The 19780-nt window shown below is 38.2% G+C and overlaps 1 protein-coding gene across 5 annotated transcripts in view; it reads right to left on the reverse strand.

Moving 5' to 3' along the window:
* dclk1a (doublecortin-like kinase 1a) overlaps positions 1 to 19501 on the reverse strand; it is a 50415-nt gene extending 30914 nt beyond the window's left edge. For 2 of the 5 annotated variants that reach the window (XM_044140030.1, XM_044140029.1), the window contains exons 1-4: positions 19062 to 19501; positions 18184 to 18576; positions 16475 to 16824; positions 4035 to 4146 (exon numbers count right to left, since the gene is read on the reverse strand). In XM_044140030.1, coding sequence (XP_043995965.1) covers positions 4035 to 4146; positions 16475 to 16824; positions 18184 to 18576; positions 19062 to 19404 — 1198 coding nt within the window. In that variant the 5' untranslated portion in view covers positions 19405 to 19501. The remainder of the gene's footprint in view (positions 1 to 4034; positions 4147 to 16474; positions 16825 to 18183; positions 18577 to 19061) is intronic. The other 3 variants (XM_044140033.1, XM_044140034.1, XM_044140031.1) reach the window with 2 other exon arrangements.
* Between the last annotated feature and the right edge of the window lie 279 nt (positions 19502 to 19780).

The following is a 19780-nucleotide window of genomic DNA, read 5'->3' on the forward strand; positions in this document are numbered from 1 at the left end:
GCCCCATTAAAGCTCATTAACATTTCAGACAAGTGGGAAAGGGAAGACTACGCAGCCTGCCAGGCGTGTCTGGCCTCATCTACCTCATCTGTGTGTGTCTGTGTGGCTGATTGTGTGACATTTTCTGTAACCCAGTGATTAATGTACAATACGGAGTGTTAACATGATGACTGAGTGCCAGAGTTGAAGCAGGGGTGATAATTATAGCAATGTTGAGAGGAGGCAATGTCTTCTGCAGCTCTACTTCCAACTGCCTTACTGCTTAGTCTGTCACTCTGTGTTCCTGTCTGTCTGTTTCTCCATATTGCTCGCTGTCTGCCGGTGGATAAAGAGGTGTTAACTTACGCTCCCCATCCCCTGGCACAGACGGGTTTGATGTGTGTAGGGGGCAAAAATGGAATCTTTCAGTAATGTAGGATTATTAAAAAGTGGTTAGGAAATCAACTTTTAGGTGGTTTTTGAAGATGTAAAATAAACAGACATCTTGGGTCCCATTTTATCTCAGTTTGAGGTTTAAAAAAAGAAAAGAAAAAAAAGAAAGTCAGACATGAATTGTACCTGGATGCAGCTCTTCTAGGTTAACAAGCTGTTAATCTTAATGTGGCATAGCATATGCCAGGACAAGTCCGATACTGAATGAAAGAAATGTACTGAGTTGGTTGGCAACACAGAATCTGTATACTTCCATATTTAACCTGCTGATTCCCTTCACACATTTTCCTGGGTGAGAAAAATTGGTTGTTTGTGTTTTTCACTCTATTAAAAGCTTTTGTAACTGAAATTAGCCATATAAATAATTGCATAACACATGATAAAATGATACTGTGAAAAAAAAATTGCTTTGGTAATTTCATAAAAAAAACTCACATAATTCTAAGGTTTTGCAAGGAAGATAAAAATGCAAAGTAAGGACATTTTTTTCTATCTTTGATTTAAGTGATCCATTACATGGCAAGTATAGTAAAAGACACTGAAATTTAAACTTTTTAAATGTAATATCAGAATACTGATTTAACACTAAGGCATCTTTTTTTTTTTTACAAACTTGAGAAGTTAGATTAGTTTGTCAAATCTGATGTTTTCTGTGTACATTTTCTGCAAAGTTTTGTTTAGTTTCCTCCTCTTGCCTATGGAGGAAACTACTTGGTTTGTTAAGAACAAACCAAGTTCTGAATCCAAAATAAAGGGACTTTGGACATTCAAAAGCTAGTATCAGCAGTTGCTGGTACTGCTTGCCTTCTCAGGCGTAAACTTCAGACACCTTCCTTGGAGTTGCTGCTTACTTTCCCCCCCAGAGAGACTGAGGTGGCAGAACTACAAGTAGAGCAGAAATGCAAGTGCTTTCAAGAAAGTAAATAACCTCATCTGACCCACAGTAACCATTCTAGTTTCATGCTGGTGCTGGAAGCTGATGGCTGATAAGGTGGTTCAGAAATCAAACTGCTTCTCCAAAAATAACCCCCTGAAATCAGTATTACATCAGATTATTTTTCGCTGAAAAACCATTTTCTTCAAAGACCAGCAAATTAAATTAAAGTTAAACCTTTAATCAACTTAGATAATATTAAGAACATTTTATATCTGGTTGATAAAACTCTATGTCATAGTGCAGTGTTTCAGCTCTGTTTCTGTCTCTGTTTACTTAATCAAATCATTAGGGAGGGGGTTAATAATAAAACTAACCCTTGATTACAATAATTATTGTCTGAGGTGGTTTTCATAATTATCCTTATCTGAAGAGTAATTATTTTTGATTGCTCATTAGAGAAAAAAAAACAAAAAAAACTTGATTTGACTTGGGAGAGTTCCAAGAGAAAAGCCACAGCTGACAAAAGAAGAACACAAAAGTCCATTCTCACATTTACAAAAACACATGATTCTCAAGAAGTGGAAAAAGATTAACCTTTGGAAGGTATATATCATGTCACACCTTGCATAAAACTAACATAACATGTGGTTAGGCTACCAGACAATAATCCAAAGATGAAGTCCAATTCTGAATGGTTGAATAAATCTTCAAAATGAAGGTTTTAGAGCGGCTCATTTAAAGTCCAGACTTAAACGAGGAACTGAGGCATGACATAGGCATTTCATGCTTCAAACCTTCCAATGCCACCTGAATTTAAATAATTCTGCAAAGAGAGGTCCAAAATTTATCCAGACAGAAAAGCATGATGGTGGTTTTTGCTGCCAAGAGTGACACAACCAGTTCTTAGGAGCAAGTTGTTCTGAATAGCTTTGTTAAACTAATAGATTTAATCGGAATTTGAAAACTGCATTTTGTGTTTAATCAGGTTGTCTTCTGAAAAAAAAGAGAAATGAAATTGCAAAAGCTCATAAAGGAGCACAAAAAAAAAAATCCATATATATATATTTTTTTACTATAAAACATATTTTTGTTCATTCAGACAGATATTTTTGTTTCTTTAAGAATATGTTATTATATAAAATCTGACTGCATCCAGTATGAAAAAAAGATTCATGCTCTTTATGAAACTTGAACATTAACAGCAGGGCAACGGTACAGATGTGTGCCCTACCTGTATGTTCCATCTTTACAACTGATGCCAACATTGAAAAAGAAAGAAAGTTTAATCAGAAAGATACAGTAAGAACTAGACAGACTGCTAAGATCCCCACTTCTGGAGATAATTATCAGTAATTCTGGATAATACAAATTCAAAACCATAACCCCCTCCTCACCCCCCCGCTACATGTAGGTGGTTGCTCTGTGGGTTATCTCAAGAGGGAGGAAGGTCACCAAAGGAAGACTGGCTAATGGATTCAGGTAAGTATTATGGTTTGGAAAAAAAAAGGGAAAAAAAGGAAAGAATAATGAGAAGGGGTGGATGCTGGAGACCCAGGTTGGATGGACTTTGTTCGGTGTATACAGGGTTACAAATTAGACAAATGTACAGAACAAAATTTGAACAAAAGCCAGCACAAACTGATTCATGTGGGAGCAGAGGAGGGAAAGAATACAGATGAGCACTAAATGGCAACAGAAGGAGAAGCAGACAGCAAATTATAGATGGGTGAAGTGAGGACAGAGAGTATCCTCAGTGGGCCGTGGCGGTAAGATGGAAAGAAAGGGAGCAGGGTTGTGAGAGGTGAGACAAGTACAGGAGACAAGAGGGGGGATAAGAAAAGAAGGATCAGCACACATCGCAGCATGGACTTCATTTCTTTTGTAACCTGCAGCAGAAAGATGGCAGTCCTTCAGGAAATGAAGCGATAGTCAAAGCAGATGGATTTTACATCAGGTTCATTAATCACAGAAGTCACATCCCATTGTAAATGTTTGTATTTAAGGAGGCTGTTTCCTGCCATTTGCTAGTGGCAATACATTTCCACAGAGAATGTTGTTGTGTTAGATTGTACTAATCAGTTTATGCTTCTCCGTAATTATAGCTTGTTCTTCATTTAATTAGATCAACAGACCCTGAAAGGATTCAGATAACTGCTTTTTATGTGAGTGAATGTTTGTTTCCCCTCTGGTTCCCATTGTGAATGAGTGATTCTAATGCTGAAAAGAATGCATATAACACATGCAGGGACATTTGTAGAACATCTCCTTCTGGTCTGGCTCTTAAAATGCAAAAGGGACAACTCAAAGAGATACAAACACATAAATTAAGAATAGATGTGTCAGTACATCTGTTCTGCTTGTACACAAAGCATTTGGTGTCTTGCAAAGCTCTTTATATACATTGATAAGGTTCACATTCTGTCTGTGTTTTATCAGGAGTTAATGTGGTAAACCAAAATAAAGCATGAAAAAAAGTTAGGATTGTTCCAACTGGCGTTCATCTATGACATAAGGCATAGGAACATGTATGAAAGGGTCTGCAAATACACAATGTGAGCAGGTTTCTGAGAATCACACGTCCATATCTCTTTTCTGGGAAGGCCCGAGTGTCTGTTATTGCAAAAATGTATTGCTATCAACAAATATGTGCCTGTACTGTTTACCAAGTTGTATAATTCTGAGTTTGTAAATTCAGCAAGAAACAATTAAAACTTTTGTAGAGCACCTTTTCCCTTACCACTCTCATCCAACATCAAGTCATCATGGTAGCGGAACTTCTCTGGTCCACAGGCTACAAAAATATCCTCCTCACCAAAGAAGTCCTGCAGACATGCAACCTAGAAGTAAAGACAGACATGTGAGTTGGTATTTTAGCAATACTTTTTAATCCAGAGTGCCAAGCAGAATACACAACAGCTGTTTTCTGCAATCAGAGCTGTTCCTGCAAAGAAAGATTATCTACAAAGTCTGACAAATTTTAAAGTAATGGCTTTTTAGAGACAGTCCAAATTCGATTTTTTTCAACCAAAAACTAGACTTCCTATGTTTTGCTGGGAACATCAAATTAACCAAGCTTCAGGAAATGGGCAAAGATCACCCAGGGTGTCCGTTTGTGTTTGTAGTCGGTGCACGCTGCAGTTCTTCACTGTTTATCAGCCTTTTGGTAATTATAATTAGACCTTGCTAAGTTGCAATTTGCTGATGTGCAGCGGCATGTAAAGCAGACACCCAGAGAAGCAAGTGGGAGATTCTCTTCCCATAATTCTTGCATCCTACAAATAGAAATAATTAAATCACATAATGCAAGTAAGCATAATGGACTTCCAGGAGAGAGGATATAAAAATAACAAGATCACTGTCTAATAGGAACATAAATGACTAAATCCGCATCTGACTCAGTCTTAATGACTCACTGTCGCTCTTTGACTCCATACTGTGCAGTTTATACCAGCTGACAGCACCCATTTAGATGCAAACTTACAAATCACAGGAACTTCCTTGAGAAAGAAGGGTTTAGTAATGTAGCATATGATGAATAAATATTATACACATTATTACTAGATGGATTTTGCGGCTTTTTAATTTCCAAACTCATTCTTACGTTGCGGTTTAAAAGTTAGAATGAGAGAACTCAATCTGAAAAGGGCAGAGGGTGAAATCGAACTAAACTCTGAATGATTTATCAACTGAGTTAATTACACACTACACGTCAACCATCACATTTGACCCCCAAGGCACCAATATTCTAAATTATATCTCATGCATTGGCAACATTACAGTCAGAAACACTCTTTATGAGATGGCAACAGTTCATCTACCATGACAAATTTGTCACCACAAAACCTATTAAGAGCTATTACAGCTTAAGCTGCTGGGATGTGCAGCACCGCCTGGAGAAAACACATAAACACAAAACAACTGTTATTGCATTTTCAGAGCAATTAATATCCAAGAATCTATTTAGATTCCCATCTGCCTGCAAACTAGAGCCCCCAAAAGAAAGTCAAAGCTTATGTAACGGCATCATTGACAAAGTACTGAATAAACAGGAGAAAAGGGCTCGTTAAAAGAATGTTTGATGATATGTGATGAGTATGAGAGTATAGGGAGACCGTTTTATCCCTTAAACAAGGCATGGGTGAGACAAGGAAGGAATTTTAAATCAAACACTCTCACACAAACTGTCTACTGAGTATGCATTATTTCCTAATAACTTTTCAAATCTAGCACCGTGTGTGTGTGTATTTCCAAGTGTGTTCATGCATTCGGCCTCAGACAGAATGAGACTGAGAGCTTCTGCACAAGTAAACATGAAAGGAAATTACACTCTTGTTTCATAACAGATTGCATATTGCTTTGTTCCCTGATGTCCCCTGACAGGGCTCTGATGATTTCAGGGCCGAGCATCTCCACTTCCCAAAAACATAACAATGATACAGACGCTGACGCTGCTAATGTTTCCCAAAAGTGTCACTACTGATGAAAAAAAACTTTCAGACAGCTATGCTTCTTAAGTAATATGTTGTATTATTTCAGCGTTCTATTCATTTCCTAGGACTATAGGTTTTCTTGGACCCAGAGAACAGGAAATAAAGACCACAACGACTATCAGATTAATGTTATTCAAGCAATTCAATTTCTTTGCAGACTTCTGACTTTCTTAGATTTTTTTAAAGCATAGATGCTGCCTATGCAACATGGCTGTTCAAAGGTATATAAAGTGCAGGGACAAAGTGTTTTCTATTTGAATCATCATTTTAACAAGCCACAGCCAGGCCTGATTATTGCCAGACCTATAGATTAAAAAGAATCCCTTAATCAGAACCGTCTGACATCATGAAGAAGACTAAAAGATCTCAAAAACATTACACCCACATTTAAAGAAATCCAAGAACAGTTATGAAACAAAATCAGTGACATCTATCAGTATGGTAGTGGTGGTGAGCCTTCCATACCATTATTTAGCCTACTTAAATTACTGTAAATCCACATTAAAAACATATCCATCCATCCATTTTCTATACACCCTTTGTCCCTAATGGGGTCGGGAGGGTTGCTGGTGCCTATCCCCAGCTAACGTTCCGGGCGAGAGGCGGGGTACACCCCGGACAGGTCGCCAGTCTGTCGCATAAAAACATATCCACAAGGTCAAAATTTTAAGTTTGGCTGGCCCTAGTTAAAGTCCAAATCTAATTCTGATGAGCAGGACAAAAAAAAAAAAAAAAGGTTTCCATGGCAGTAATGTCCGTTGGCCATCGATGCATGCAGGCCATGTGCCATTTTATTGCACAATGTGCAGGCAGAGATAATAGAGTGCCATCATTCATATTTTAGCTACTCTGAGTATTTTACCCAGCAAAACTATGCCATTCATAAAAATTCCCTACATGAACGAATCCATGCATTGCATGGCCTACTTATGCTGAAACACTTATGCAATACCTCTTTTTTTAAACTGTTGTGTTCTCAAGAAAGCACAACCAATGAAGGAGAGCAGAGGGAAACATATCAAATAAAAGCAGAGAGAGAAATCAAATATTCAAGTCCCCAGAGTTAAACCAAAAGCAAATACAGAGCAAGAAAAATGGAAGAAAAAAAAAAAATCACAACAGGGGAGATCTGTTTCTGACTGCAGTTCTGAACCCCTCATTGTGCTAGATGACAAAACAAGCAGCTTTGATGTATCTGGTGCTCTGTTCATACAGAGAAGTAGTGGAGTTACACAACATGTGCCACTTTCAGAAACAAGGACAGGATGAAATAAACAGAACAAAAACAGGGGCAGAGTGATGTGAAGAGGGGTAATTTCATAACCAGTCTCTTTCGCTGTGCTGTCCGCTACACACAAGTGACTGCACAATTAACACATTATATGTAAATTTAAATGGCTACAATAAAAAAGGCATATAAATCCAGGATAAGACACAACAAGCAAAGTGTGATATTGCAAAAGCAAATACAAAAGCAAATGGGCTTTTTTTGAAGAAGGCAAGTACCTTCTTCAAAATCACCTTCTTCAAAAAAGCCCATTTGCAGAAAAAAATGAATGCTTTTCCGTAGTAGTTTTGATATTATCAGTGTGCCACCTAGTGTTCAAATCACAAAACTCAAATTTTGTTAGTTCTCTCTTCTGTTTCTGCTACTTGTTTTCATCTACTAAACAAACAAAACAACACACAAATAATTTATGTTTTAATAAAAGATTAGTAACTAGTTATTTAGCAACTCTGGTGCTTCAAAAAACATAATTTGCTGAACAATTACAGAAATCATTACCACAGCTGGACAAACAAATAACACCACATGGTGGCACTGTTTAGCTATAAGATATTGAAAGCAACAACAATTTACTAGAAGCAAGACTGAATTTCTGGTATTAGGTGACAATTTTTTTTTCTTAAATCAGGTTACAAAAGATTTAAGATTGTCTTGAAACACAGAGCAGTGCTGATAAAAGGAAGTGGAAAGGAGGAATGCATTTTAAACAGATTCACTATGAATAACATGCAGATCCAGTAACTGAGCAAAAGCAGATAAAAAAACAAGATGCTTTAAACTGTAAACTAAGTAACACCACTATATCTAATCTTGTTCAAAGAAAATGTGTGGGCATAAAATACAGCACTATGTAAAACAATATTCACACCCCTTGATTTTATTTGACTGACCACTATAAACATATGCATATTGGAGTGGTAGAAAGAAAAGGATACATGATATTCAAACATTTCCACCTTCAACATCCAAAACATGTGGCATGAATTTTGAGTCCATTTTATGCTGCTAAACAAAATTCAGTGCAATCAATTGTAAGAAATCACTTACTGAATGAGTGGAATCAACGTGTGTGTGTCACACTCACTTTATGAAAGAGTGGCAAGAAGAAGAAAAACATTTAAAAACAAAGCTAGAAGAAAAAAACAATTTTTAACTTACAGCTTAGAAGAGCTACAGAACTGCATGTCACTCTGATAATGTCATTCCCAGTGTGAAACATGATGGTGGCAGCATCATGGTGTGGGGACTCGGGAGGCTTTTCTTTGTAAGGGACAGGACAGTGGGTCGTGTTTCATTTGAGAATGGATGGAGCAAAATACAAGTCAATCCTGTGTTCTGGATGTAGTAGACTTAAAACTGAGGCAGAGGTTTAGCTTTCAGCAGCCATAGGGGTTTGCTCCATTTGCCATATACGGTTTATATTTTAAACTTGTTTTGTTGACTTAAACACCACTACAAAATTTACGCGCAGCTCATATCAGAGCCACTCTCTGAAACAGGCTGTCTTGCTCAAAAGCAGTTCCAGCAAATCAGTTGCTAAGAACAAATGATTAGTGACAGCACTTCTTGTTCTGCACATTTACATCAGCTATTCTTGTCTTGCATGTCATATGGCAGGTCTTACTTGAGAAGTCATATTGCAGCTCCTAAGCAAAACAATAGGAAACTAATTACTGCTGCGTCTTAAATGTGAAGACAACTAAACCAAACTCTGAAACAACACATAGAATAACCAAAAATAAAAATCTTATTGCGAAATGATGTTTGTTCAGACTAAGACTTACCAAACCTGTGACTGTAAACTTGTTTTATAAAAGGTTTAATAGTGTACTTGCTGTTTTAGTTTAATTTTGAGCTTTGGGGTCATCATGTCTCTTACATTATACATAAATATGGAGTGTTGGAATTTCAAGAATTAGTTTTTTGATGTTACTTGTTAGAGAAGTAATATAATAAAAAAAATTGACCATTTCAGCAGAATTCCTGCATACTCTATTTGAAGCGGAATCTAACAGGTTGCTGCAAAGCCAGAACTCAACCTGCAATGTTCTTCCACCACAATAGACTAACAGTGTTTACACAGAGGACAAGGTGAGGGCAGCGTAATCCAGCCCACAGAAATACCACAGTTTGGAGGGATGAGCTGCTACTGTGTTCTGCCAAAGAAGCTTAGATCAGTGGAGCTCTCCATGGTCCTGGAATCACAGTCTCAAGCTAAAAGGGCCAGCCATGCTGCTCAGCAATAATAACCAATTCAATCAGATCAATTATCTACCATCTATCCATCTATCATTGTTTTTTCATAATTGTTCATGCTTATCAAAGAGAATTTATATATTTTAAAGTCTTTGCTTCACAAATTAAATTTCCCCCTTTGTTCAGGCCATTTATTCCATTTCAGTTTTTTCTCATTTTGATAGTTTATTTTCAGAGTCTTTGTTCTCCTTTGTTTTATGTAGAAAACACACAACAGGGAAAATTTGATTGACATTTTAGGGACAAGATCATCCGTCATCTGAAAAAGGGAACATTGGCTAAAACACAATTTCACAAAGGTAGTAGGCGAGAACAAAGCACATCAGAAGCCAAATTCACACATCACTGCTGTTTAATTAGCAGAGCCCAGACTGAATGGTCACGTTTCATCAAACACCTGCCACGAAATGAGAAATGATTAATTTCGTGAAGCAGTAGAGGTCAGGAAGAGTGAGAAAGACAAACAGGAGCGGTGACAGAGGCCAGTTAACTGTGTTCACCTCAAACCAGCAGATGCCTGCCAGGCTGGCTGCTCTGTTGCATAACACTTTATGTAACCACTTCTGTTCACCACATGGTGGGAGGAAGAGGAAAAGTTTCTGATGAAGCTGTGAATTTTTTTCTTTATTAAATGTGACAGCATCTCCCCACCCTCCATGTGTTAAAACACATCTTTTGGCAGCTCTGATAAAAAGAAAAAATAAGGAAACTAAAGTCCTACTGCGTTCTCAACGACACGCAGCCTGAATATGACTTCATTTTATGCTTTGAACAATTATCTTTGCAGCCTTCTATACATTTCGGCTGCATGTCCTGCCAGCCTATTACCAGTTTTCTACACCAATTATTTCACACTACTTCTTTAAGCTTTAACCTTGAGTGTCGGTTTCTGCTGCAATTTCAGTCTGGAAACTGATTAGGCTATGTCCAGAAATTGTCTTAAATTGTACCGGGGGGGCTGTGTGTGAGGGTGGGGGTGGACTGGGGTGGGGGGTCATTAAGAGTGAAGCTTTAATGTAGGAAAATTGTGATAAAAATGTGATTATGATTTTACAATAAACAAAAAAGACATCATGATTCAACATTTATAGACTTACTAATCTAGTTAATATATTGCTATCTATAACATTTACACATTATATTTTTTTTATAAATAGATTTAAAGAGAAATAGAATAAACATAAAATTGCCTAGTAGCAGATTTCAAATGTTTTTTTGTTTTTTTTCCACAGGCTCAATTAATAATAATCAGTCAATCAATTTTTTTGTTTTCTTCTTTAAAGAGTAAAACACGTCCAACGTTAACTGGTTAGTTAGGCTGTAGCCAACTGTGGTGATGCATCGTTACTAATATTATTATATGGCGATGGCTATTGTAATCTTTAATTTTCAGAGGGAGAGAGCATTATTCAGTTCAGTCTGACAGCTCAGAGATGTCTATGTGTTCTTTATGCAACTAACAGCATAGAGCTGGAACACAGCTTTCTACCATACAAATACACTGAGACTGTGTGTGCGTGTGTGTGTGTGTGTGTGTGTGTGTGCGTGTGCACGTGTGTGTGTGTCTGCATCTGAACTTGCGATGTGACTGAGTTCTCCACAGTCTGTTGGTGCTACAAACGTCTGCCATCGATCCTAACTTGGCAACAGATCCTCTGACTGTACAACCAGAGCTCCAATCTGCTACAGTGACTCTTCACAAGCAGACAGAGACACATACAAAAAGCTCAGTCACTGAGTCGGAGAGAAAGGCAAACATAAAATCAACTTTGCTGAAAAAAAAAAAAAAGAAAAAGAAAAAAAGATGCTTAAAATAACTTGTTTACTAACAAAAGCAGTATTGGGAGCAGTATTCTCCCAAGTTTATAAAAAAAAAAAAAAAAAACATTTTTCAAACACTGTCAACTTGCACTTAGAGCAGTGCTGATGCATTACATACCTGCTCACATTCGCAGAGAAATACCTACACACCCCCTCACACACATGCACTACGATGAGTGGCTGTGATTCAGCAGATCTGAAAGAGCAGATGCCCTTTTCCCACTCATGCAAAGCAGAACCGTGACACCATCAACAAGCCTAAAAATCTGAAGATGGAAAGGAGATAAATGCTTAGACGTGAGCGTGAGATAATTTTCACATAATTCTGACGTAGAATGAAGCTTTTTTGGGCAACACTGTTGCAGCTCTTCTCTATAGTTCTACAAAGTTGGAAAAAAAATAACAGAAGATAAACTAAAATAAATTATGGAAGGAAGTTCACAAGACTTGATTTTACAAATCAATCCTCATTGCTATACAATAAATAATAGCAAAATAAGGAAAGTGATTGACTGAAGCAGTAATGTAATTTGTTAAACATTTAAAGATGACACATGAACAGCAAATGGAGATGCCAAAATAAAACAGAGGAAAATCTTAACATGAGATTAAAAACAGTCAGAATGCAAAGAGACCAGACGAGGGAAATAAAAGCTGCATGGCCTTGCCAGCAAGGAGAGAATGGTGCCAGCAATGCAGTTTAAGACGCGAGAGCTGCACTGCAGATTGTGAACAAGTTGCTCTTCCTCATTTCTCTCCCACATAACACCTGCATTAAAACTGGGTCATTTAATGTACAGGAAAATACATAGCAGAACTGTATCCTTGGTAATAGGAGTGGACTGTTCAAATCAAATAAAGAATTGACATGGTCAGCATAATAAGTGGATTAGTGTCAGCATTGAGCATTGTCAGTTAACACAAGATGCAAAAAATGGTTATATTAAACAAATGTGTGTTTGAGGAATATTGAAGGAATTATCAAATCGATTCAAATTCTAAAAAGTTATTAAGGCTTAAGTAGGAAGATGTCACCATTAGACAAGTTTGACAAATACTTCTCAAATGTACTCAAAGTGAACTAAGTTGTGATTGGTCAACACTGCTAAAATCTGAACCAGTAGACTTTGTTCCAAGACATTCTGTTTCTCCACAATGTATTCTGTCTTTTTATGATCACATGTATTTATCATAGAAAAATCCATTAATTAATCCCTTAAACTATACGGAATATATAAAACTATTAAGGACTTCAGGCATATTTATTTGCTTTTGTATGAATTTGCATTTGGATGTTTTCTTCTTTATTCGATAAGGAAGAAAACAGCACATCTTAGCCAACTGGGCTAACGTGTGCTGTAGCCCAGTTGGCTAAGATGTGCTGGAGATAAAACTATGGCATCACTTCATGCTTTTTTCTGGCAAAATCTAAATGAATGCAGTGAATGGTGTGTGTTACACATTGAATATGCATGAGGCATGCAAATGCTGGACGAGGTAGCAGGTGGGGTCTGCCATAGTGCCTGTGTGTGTAAACACAGCTAAGAAGTATTAATATGCCGGCCACGTCCATGTCCTAAGCCACTTACGGGTCGTCTATTGCAATGATCACTCTGTGCAGACCGCATCACGCCGGTGTGCTACTGTGATAATTCAACAGTATGTAAACCAGTTCCTTAGCAACTAGATTACATTTTCAGAAAAACTAGCAAAACAAAGCTCAAAATAGTTAGGTTGTGCTAACACAAAAAGTAGGGGAAGAATCTAAACAGGATGGATTTAGTATTGGAGGTGGAATCTGATCTAGGCTCCTGAAGCAAGATTCTCATATTACACATAGATATCCAAATGATCACAGGAGGAGTAAGAGCTCACAGCAGAGAGGAGGTGGCACAGTGTATCAGATACTCACAGAGACTTGCTCCCATTGTGTTACACAGTGCTGAATAAAAGTATTCACACCCTTGAACTTGTTCAGATGTTTTCAGGGTACAACTACAAACATTAATGTATTAATTAATGCATTAATGAGATTTTAATGTGAAGAAAATGTTAGAAAAGGTTTAAGGGACTTTGAATACTTGAAAAAAGATACATCATACCTTATCAAACAAAATGTAAAAAAATAAAGCAGCAAGATCTTGCAACATCACAGTAAATATAAAGGTTTTAATATTAGGAAACTGTGAATATGGTCATAGCTTCATGTCATGGAGCCATCTGGAGCCACTGTAACTGATTTATTGCTTTGCCACTCTACAATCCTAACAACAAGGCTTAATAAATGGCACTGACAGGATGACTGCACATAAAATAATGATGAACATCAACTTTAAACAAACACAAAAATATACCTGAAAAGTGCACCACAGCTGAAACACATCTAACAATCCTTGTATAACTGAGTGCATGCAAACCTGACGACCTCTGTTTCTGGCCTCATTACAGGGTTAATGAAAGTAAGAGGCTCAAGCTCCTTTGCAGTTCTGTTGGGACTTGACGTTACTGGCAGACAGGCCCAGAAACCTACTTTTGTGCAAGCTCACTGACTGACGTGGTTCAGCTCATGAAAGAAGTCCATACATAGAGAAACACATTCTCATAAATATGTTTGTGGTTGCACAAATCTAGACACACATTTCATTTAACTTTTAAAGTAAAGTCATCATGATACTTGACTAACATATATACAAAATTACAACATTTTCATGAGTTTGCTCTATAGTATTCAGGTCTTCTGCAAGATTTTCTTGTGTAGATAAATGACTTGGAAATAAGTTCTGGAACAGTTCATTCATCAATTTAAATCCCGCATTTAATTTAGTCTCCCACAGCCCACTTTCCAAACTGCGTCAAGCATCAACCAGACGCCAAACATAGAAGGAAAGATAAAAATGAGGAGCTGGATTTGCACTCAGCCCAGCCCATTTTGCAGTGAGTGTGTTACCATGCCTACATGTTCAATCAATACCATGTCTAAAAATAGCACACCAAAACAGACTCATTTCCAATCACAGAGGGATGAACAGAGCAACAGTAGTACTTATTGTGTAATCTCCAAGAAAACTGCTCGTTAGTGGGTATTATGCAAATGTGGTGAGTTTAATCCCCAACAGAAGGTTTCTCTAGGAAAACCTGATCCTCAGATTTCATTGGCTGGTACTAGAATCTAATTGGAGTCAGGATCCTGCTGAGCTAACAGCGCAACATTAAACAGACAGAGATGAAATGACATGACAATAAGAGCTTATTAAAAGCATCACTGAGCATAAAAAGATCCTAGAGCAAAGATCATTTCTATGAGCATGATTCACTAATTGGTCATTTACATCCCAAATACTTGCCATACAACACAAAATGTCAAGAAGCCCATCACAATCTGTTTCAAGAATAATACTGCTGACAGGATGACAGCAGCTTAGTGTCATTAAATTCAGTAACTTGGAGCAGCAGCATCACGTAAACAGAGGCAGACAGAGAAGTGGGGAGCAAACAAAAATACAGAGAAAATATGGTGATGCATGAGACATGTGGCATGAATCCAAACAGGAAAAAATGTGAAAGAATAAAACGCCAACATGCTGGGGGAGACAACATGTTCTTCCTTTGCTTATGAATACACACAAACATCAACATGTGCCTGAAAGAAGACTTGTTTGACATGATTCAGCTGCAGTGCAGACCCAGTTCTCATTTTAGCAATGCAGTAAGGAAAATGTGCATCGTTCTGAGAGAGTAGGAGCTGGATTGGTGGGAGGACTGTTTTTTCGACGCCGATTTATTTTTGTGTTTAGAGACAATGATCTGCACACATCGCTGCAGCGTGGGAGCGACTCCATTCATGGATTTCTTTCAACATTACCTCCTCTTGACCTCTGCGTCAATCGTTCTGTTCACAGCTCTGACTGTAAATTTAGATGTATCCATAAAATTGGAGGTGTGGAATGAAAAATGAAAGAGTACTCATTAAATATTTAGACATTCTGAAGTCTTAATTCCACTCTTCAAGCAGCAGCCACTGGCCTAACTCTTTCTGCAGATAAGATATGCAGTAACCTCCAGTGAAGAATCAAACAGCAGTTTAAAACTTTGCTATGTTTCAGTTTTCAGCACCACTGTCTGTTCAAACAGCAAACCAGTGATGCCTCCAACATTTAAAAGAGCATAAAGGTGAATAATTCAAATAGAATTTCTCCTGAACACATCTTGTGGACTTCTGTCTTGCCTTTAACTCAACTCAGTAGCAAGTGGTATTCCAGAAGCTGTACCACCTTATCATCCCAACGCATTTGATTAATCTTTTACAATTTCCTAAGCAAAAGACAGCAAGAAGTGTGGATGCGCTCAACCCCGTCCGCTGCCCTCACCATCGACACCAGAGCACCACAGTGTCTGTGTTTAATCCATTCCTAAACACATTCTACTAAAGCAACAGCATCAGCTAACCACTCAGCAAACCTTTTCTAAAAATACTCACAACACAGCCATCCTGTCCCTATTCAATACAAGGCAAGTTTATTTATAGATCACCATTCATACACAAAGCAACCCAAAGTGCTTTAAAATACATAAATTGAATGCCAGAAAGTATAACAAAGCATTAACAAAACAAAATTGCATAAAATGTTAAAATAGAGATATTAAAGTCATACAAAACTAATGCCATGAACTGTTAATCAAACACTTAGAGCTAATGCTGCTGCAAACAGAAAATGTTTTAAGTTCTGACACAATAAAAAGAATTAAGGACAATAACTCTGTCATACTTGACTCTCATCGTCTTGGGCTTCATATCAGAAAAGCCTGTACACATATTATAATGGGCAGCTAGGGTATGGAGGAACTAACTATAGGAAGTACAAGTGGATTCAACCACATCTCCTGCTCTGACCATGAACATTGAAGCAACACAGGGCTGTGTGTTTGGTCCATTGTGAAACACTCTCTACACACATGCCATCATCAGCCCGACAACCAGCAAAAACTAACCAGCTGCTTTGTCAACAAGGTCTTTATTGTACTCTAGACAAAACCCACCAACACAAGCTTTTCCCACAATTTCCCTAGAACAGGACTTCATCCATTTACTCAAAGAACTGCTAGTTGTACTGCCTTCTCTGTTAAACACATGTGAAAAAAAATTCCTCCAAGGGACAATAAAGTAAAAGTTCCAAGTTTACCGTCATCTGTAGATATATCTCACTAAGCAATATGTCTTAGCAGGATATGCTTAAAGACAAATGTCTCCTGAGTGCAATGCACAAGGAATATTAGGGCTAATGTATTAATCTTTTAATACTGTAAACTCACCAGTTTGCCTTCCAACGTGTAGATTTTCTTCACCACCCCAGAGTCGAGCTTGATGGCATCAGTGATATCAGTTAGAACCTGCTCATAGGAGTGGGCTGTTTTCTTATTCAGCAGGATCCTCACGGCTTTGCGGGGCTTAACTCCACTTCGAACCACCGTTACTAGCTTTGGACGGATGAAGTCCTTGCCTTCGCGGCCGTCTGAGGCACAAGCTTTGGCACAGCTCAGGGACGGAGGCCCACGTGATGAAGAGGACGAGGCCTTGACATTCACTGACCAGTTGGGGTTTACGTTTTTTGTGTAATCCAGCTTTTTGTAGGCCTCAATGGAGCTGCAGACATAGCTTTCACCTGTTAAAGTGACAAACATTTGGAAAAAGATGAAACATGAAAAAGTGAGTTTAATTTTAACAATTGATAGTTCTTCTTATTTCATTTCTCCTGACAATTAAGCACCGACAGCCATAAGAGAGAAATTATCCTGAAATGATCCTGAGAAAACTAATCTGACTTGAAACAAAGGGTACATCTGTTTGGACATATGGGCATCAAATGCATGACATACTTTGGTTTTAACAGATTTTTTTATGGAGCACAGCCCACAAAACAAAAATAACTTACAACCATTGGGTAAATCCTAAGTTTTCAACAAAGATTGACCCAGTAGCATGCAGAATAGCAAAATGGTTTAATATTGCAATAAGCCAATGAATTTAGTCACTGTCAGTATTTTAGACAATGCATCAAAAATAACAAAAAATAGGCAAAATAACAAGAATTTCTTTATTTTATGCAATAGCCCCAATACTATGAAAGAGCTGCATTTTTACTCAGGTTTTTATACAGTGAAAATCCCATTGAATCCGTGTCTAATTCGAAGGTGGGACGTCTAAGTAAATGTCCCCGTTACGTTAGCCTCATCTAAGGTTTATCAGGAAAGGGAGCTGGGCAAGATCAAATTTCTTGGAGGCTCACCGGTCATGAAGAGTTTGCTCCTTAAGAAAGGATGAGAGATGTTTTAGATTATTTAGTGCAAAACTGACTCCCAAACAGATGCAGAGCTAACCTGAGGCATACACAAACTCAGCTACAACTTGAGCCCCCGGAGAAAGAGCTTTTGTATTCTCACACATTTTTGAGCTCAGACGTTTTTTGTGTTGTTGTAATTTGTATTCAATTTTATGAAGAATTAGGCAACTTTAAGTTCTCTCTATTGTTTGTCATAGCAAATTGACAGAAATTTGACCTTTTTGATGATTTTATATAAATTAAAATGACATTTTAGATCATTCTTATTAACTGATTCATTTTAGATGTAAGTGAACTACATTTAAAAATGTTTACGGTTTGATACATGTAATTTAAGTCATTTTTAATGATAGCAATTAACAATTTATGTGAATATTTTTAAACTAGAGTCAGACATACTGTACTATCTGTTATGAGTTTCAATAATTAACATAATATTTTCTGTAGTGAATGTAAGCACTAAATGGTCCTTCCTTGCCCCATTCAAATTAAATAAAATGCTGTCCACTGAAAATGGCAAGCAAAATCAGAAAAGAAACATCTCAGAAACTGAACTTTGACATGCTAGAACACTTTATTTTAGAGTGCATGTTGATTGGACACTTTCCAAGCTCAAGTAACTGAGATGATTGTTGTGTTAAATCTTGTGCCAGCTCTGAAAATGCAATAAAACATCATTACCTTCAACCAGATGATCAATACTAGCGATCTTCTTGCCATCCAGGGTGTAGATAGTCCGGACTCCCTGGGGCAAGTTGACGTTGTCAGATAAAGAGCGGGTCAGGTCAGCTAGCAGTGCGTCAAAGGTCCGGAACCTATCCGAGGAGATGGCGTACACGATCCCGTTGAAGTAACGGTCCCCGTTGCGGTAGAAGCGAACTTTCTTGGCCCTCTTCTCGGCACTCAGAGTCTTCAGGGTCCTGGTCCGGTACAGGCTGCAGTGGGCGCTGTGCGTGGGGCTAGGGACCCCGTTCATCTTAGCGTTGGACCGGCCGTGCCTCTGACCTTTGTCCCGATCGTCGAAATGCTCCATCTCCATTTCGCTGCCTAAGCTGACGAGTACGGCTGTACTGTCTGGGGGGGAACAAAAAAGGGGAGAGGGAAGAGGGCTGTTATGAAAACTTTACACTGCAGAGGAATTGGGGAAATAAAAACAAAGGTTGAGAAATTAAACCAGAAGAGGCGAACTGAGCAGCCAGTTCGAGCAACTGAGCACCGCCGGTGCGCTCTCAAAATAACCCCCTAATGACGGATTAAGTGCTGTTAAGCAGGGAGTGGACAGGGTGCTTCATGACGTCCATGAGGGTGCGTCTGAGTTGGATGAGGAGCGACAGTCACGAATCGATTTTACTTATTAATATTAATAAATACTCAGAAGCTGCGCACTCAGCAGGACAAACATCAGCCTCATTTATCTCCTAAATACATTTATCCACAACACCATGCACCGATTAAAACTAACAGCATGTTTACATCACAATTATACAACTTGGAGCAAAGTATGGAAAAGTTATTTAATTTAGAGAAAAGACTACTCACTTTTGCGCAGACAGACTTACCAACGCGAGCAATTAACGCTTCTGTCACTGTGACCTCCAGTCTGAACGGATGCACTACTTCCAAGCAGATGCGAAAGAAAACACTGGAGTTCAGTGGGCTTGTCGCAGTTAGGATGGTGGCAGTGTCCTTTGTTGTCCGGTTGATGTGCTCCGCCAGGCAACACAAAACGTGTGTATAATCAAGAGGCAGTGACTGGTTTGAAAATTGACTGGGTAGCAGCTGCTTACCCTCCCATTCTCTCTTGCAGCCACCCCCTCTCTCTTTCTCTTTCTCTCTTCCCCACTCCCACATCTTCACGTCAGTCGTGATTTCCATTCGGCGCCCGCGCCCCCTCATTTCCATGCGAACCCACACTTCACACTCGTGGAAGGAGATGCAACTGATCGTGTCCCCCTCGCCAGCCAGCCCCGCGGACGTATGGGGGGGAAGTCAAATCACCGACTTTCACAATCAAAAGCATACTCTGGCAACAGCTGTGTTCAATTAAACAAATAAATTGTTTTGTAATAAATAAATTACAAAATACAGTTTTCAACCAAAGATCTCATTTATAAAGTGAAAATTGTTTTAAAATCCAACCTAACAAAATGTGGGAAAAAATAATTAAATAACTTGCAGTCATCGTTGAGAGCAACAACTGCCATCAAGAATTTGGCTTAACTGGCAATGATTTATTTTATTTTTTTATTTTTTACATTACTGGCCCACTCTTTCTGTA

Source organism: Gambusia affinis, linkage group LG15 (assembly GCF_019740435.1).
Source record: "Gambusia affinis linkage group LG15, SWU_Gaff_1.0, whole genome shotgun sequence".
Lineage (NCBI taxonomy): Eukaryota > Metazoa > Chordata > Actinopteri > Cyprinodontiformes > Poeciliidae > Gambusia > Gambusia affinis.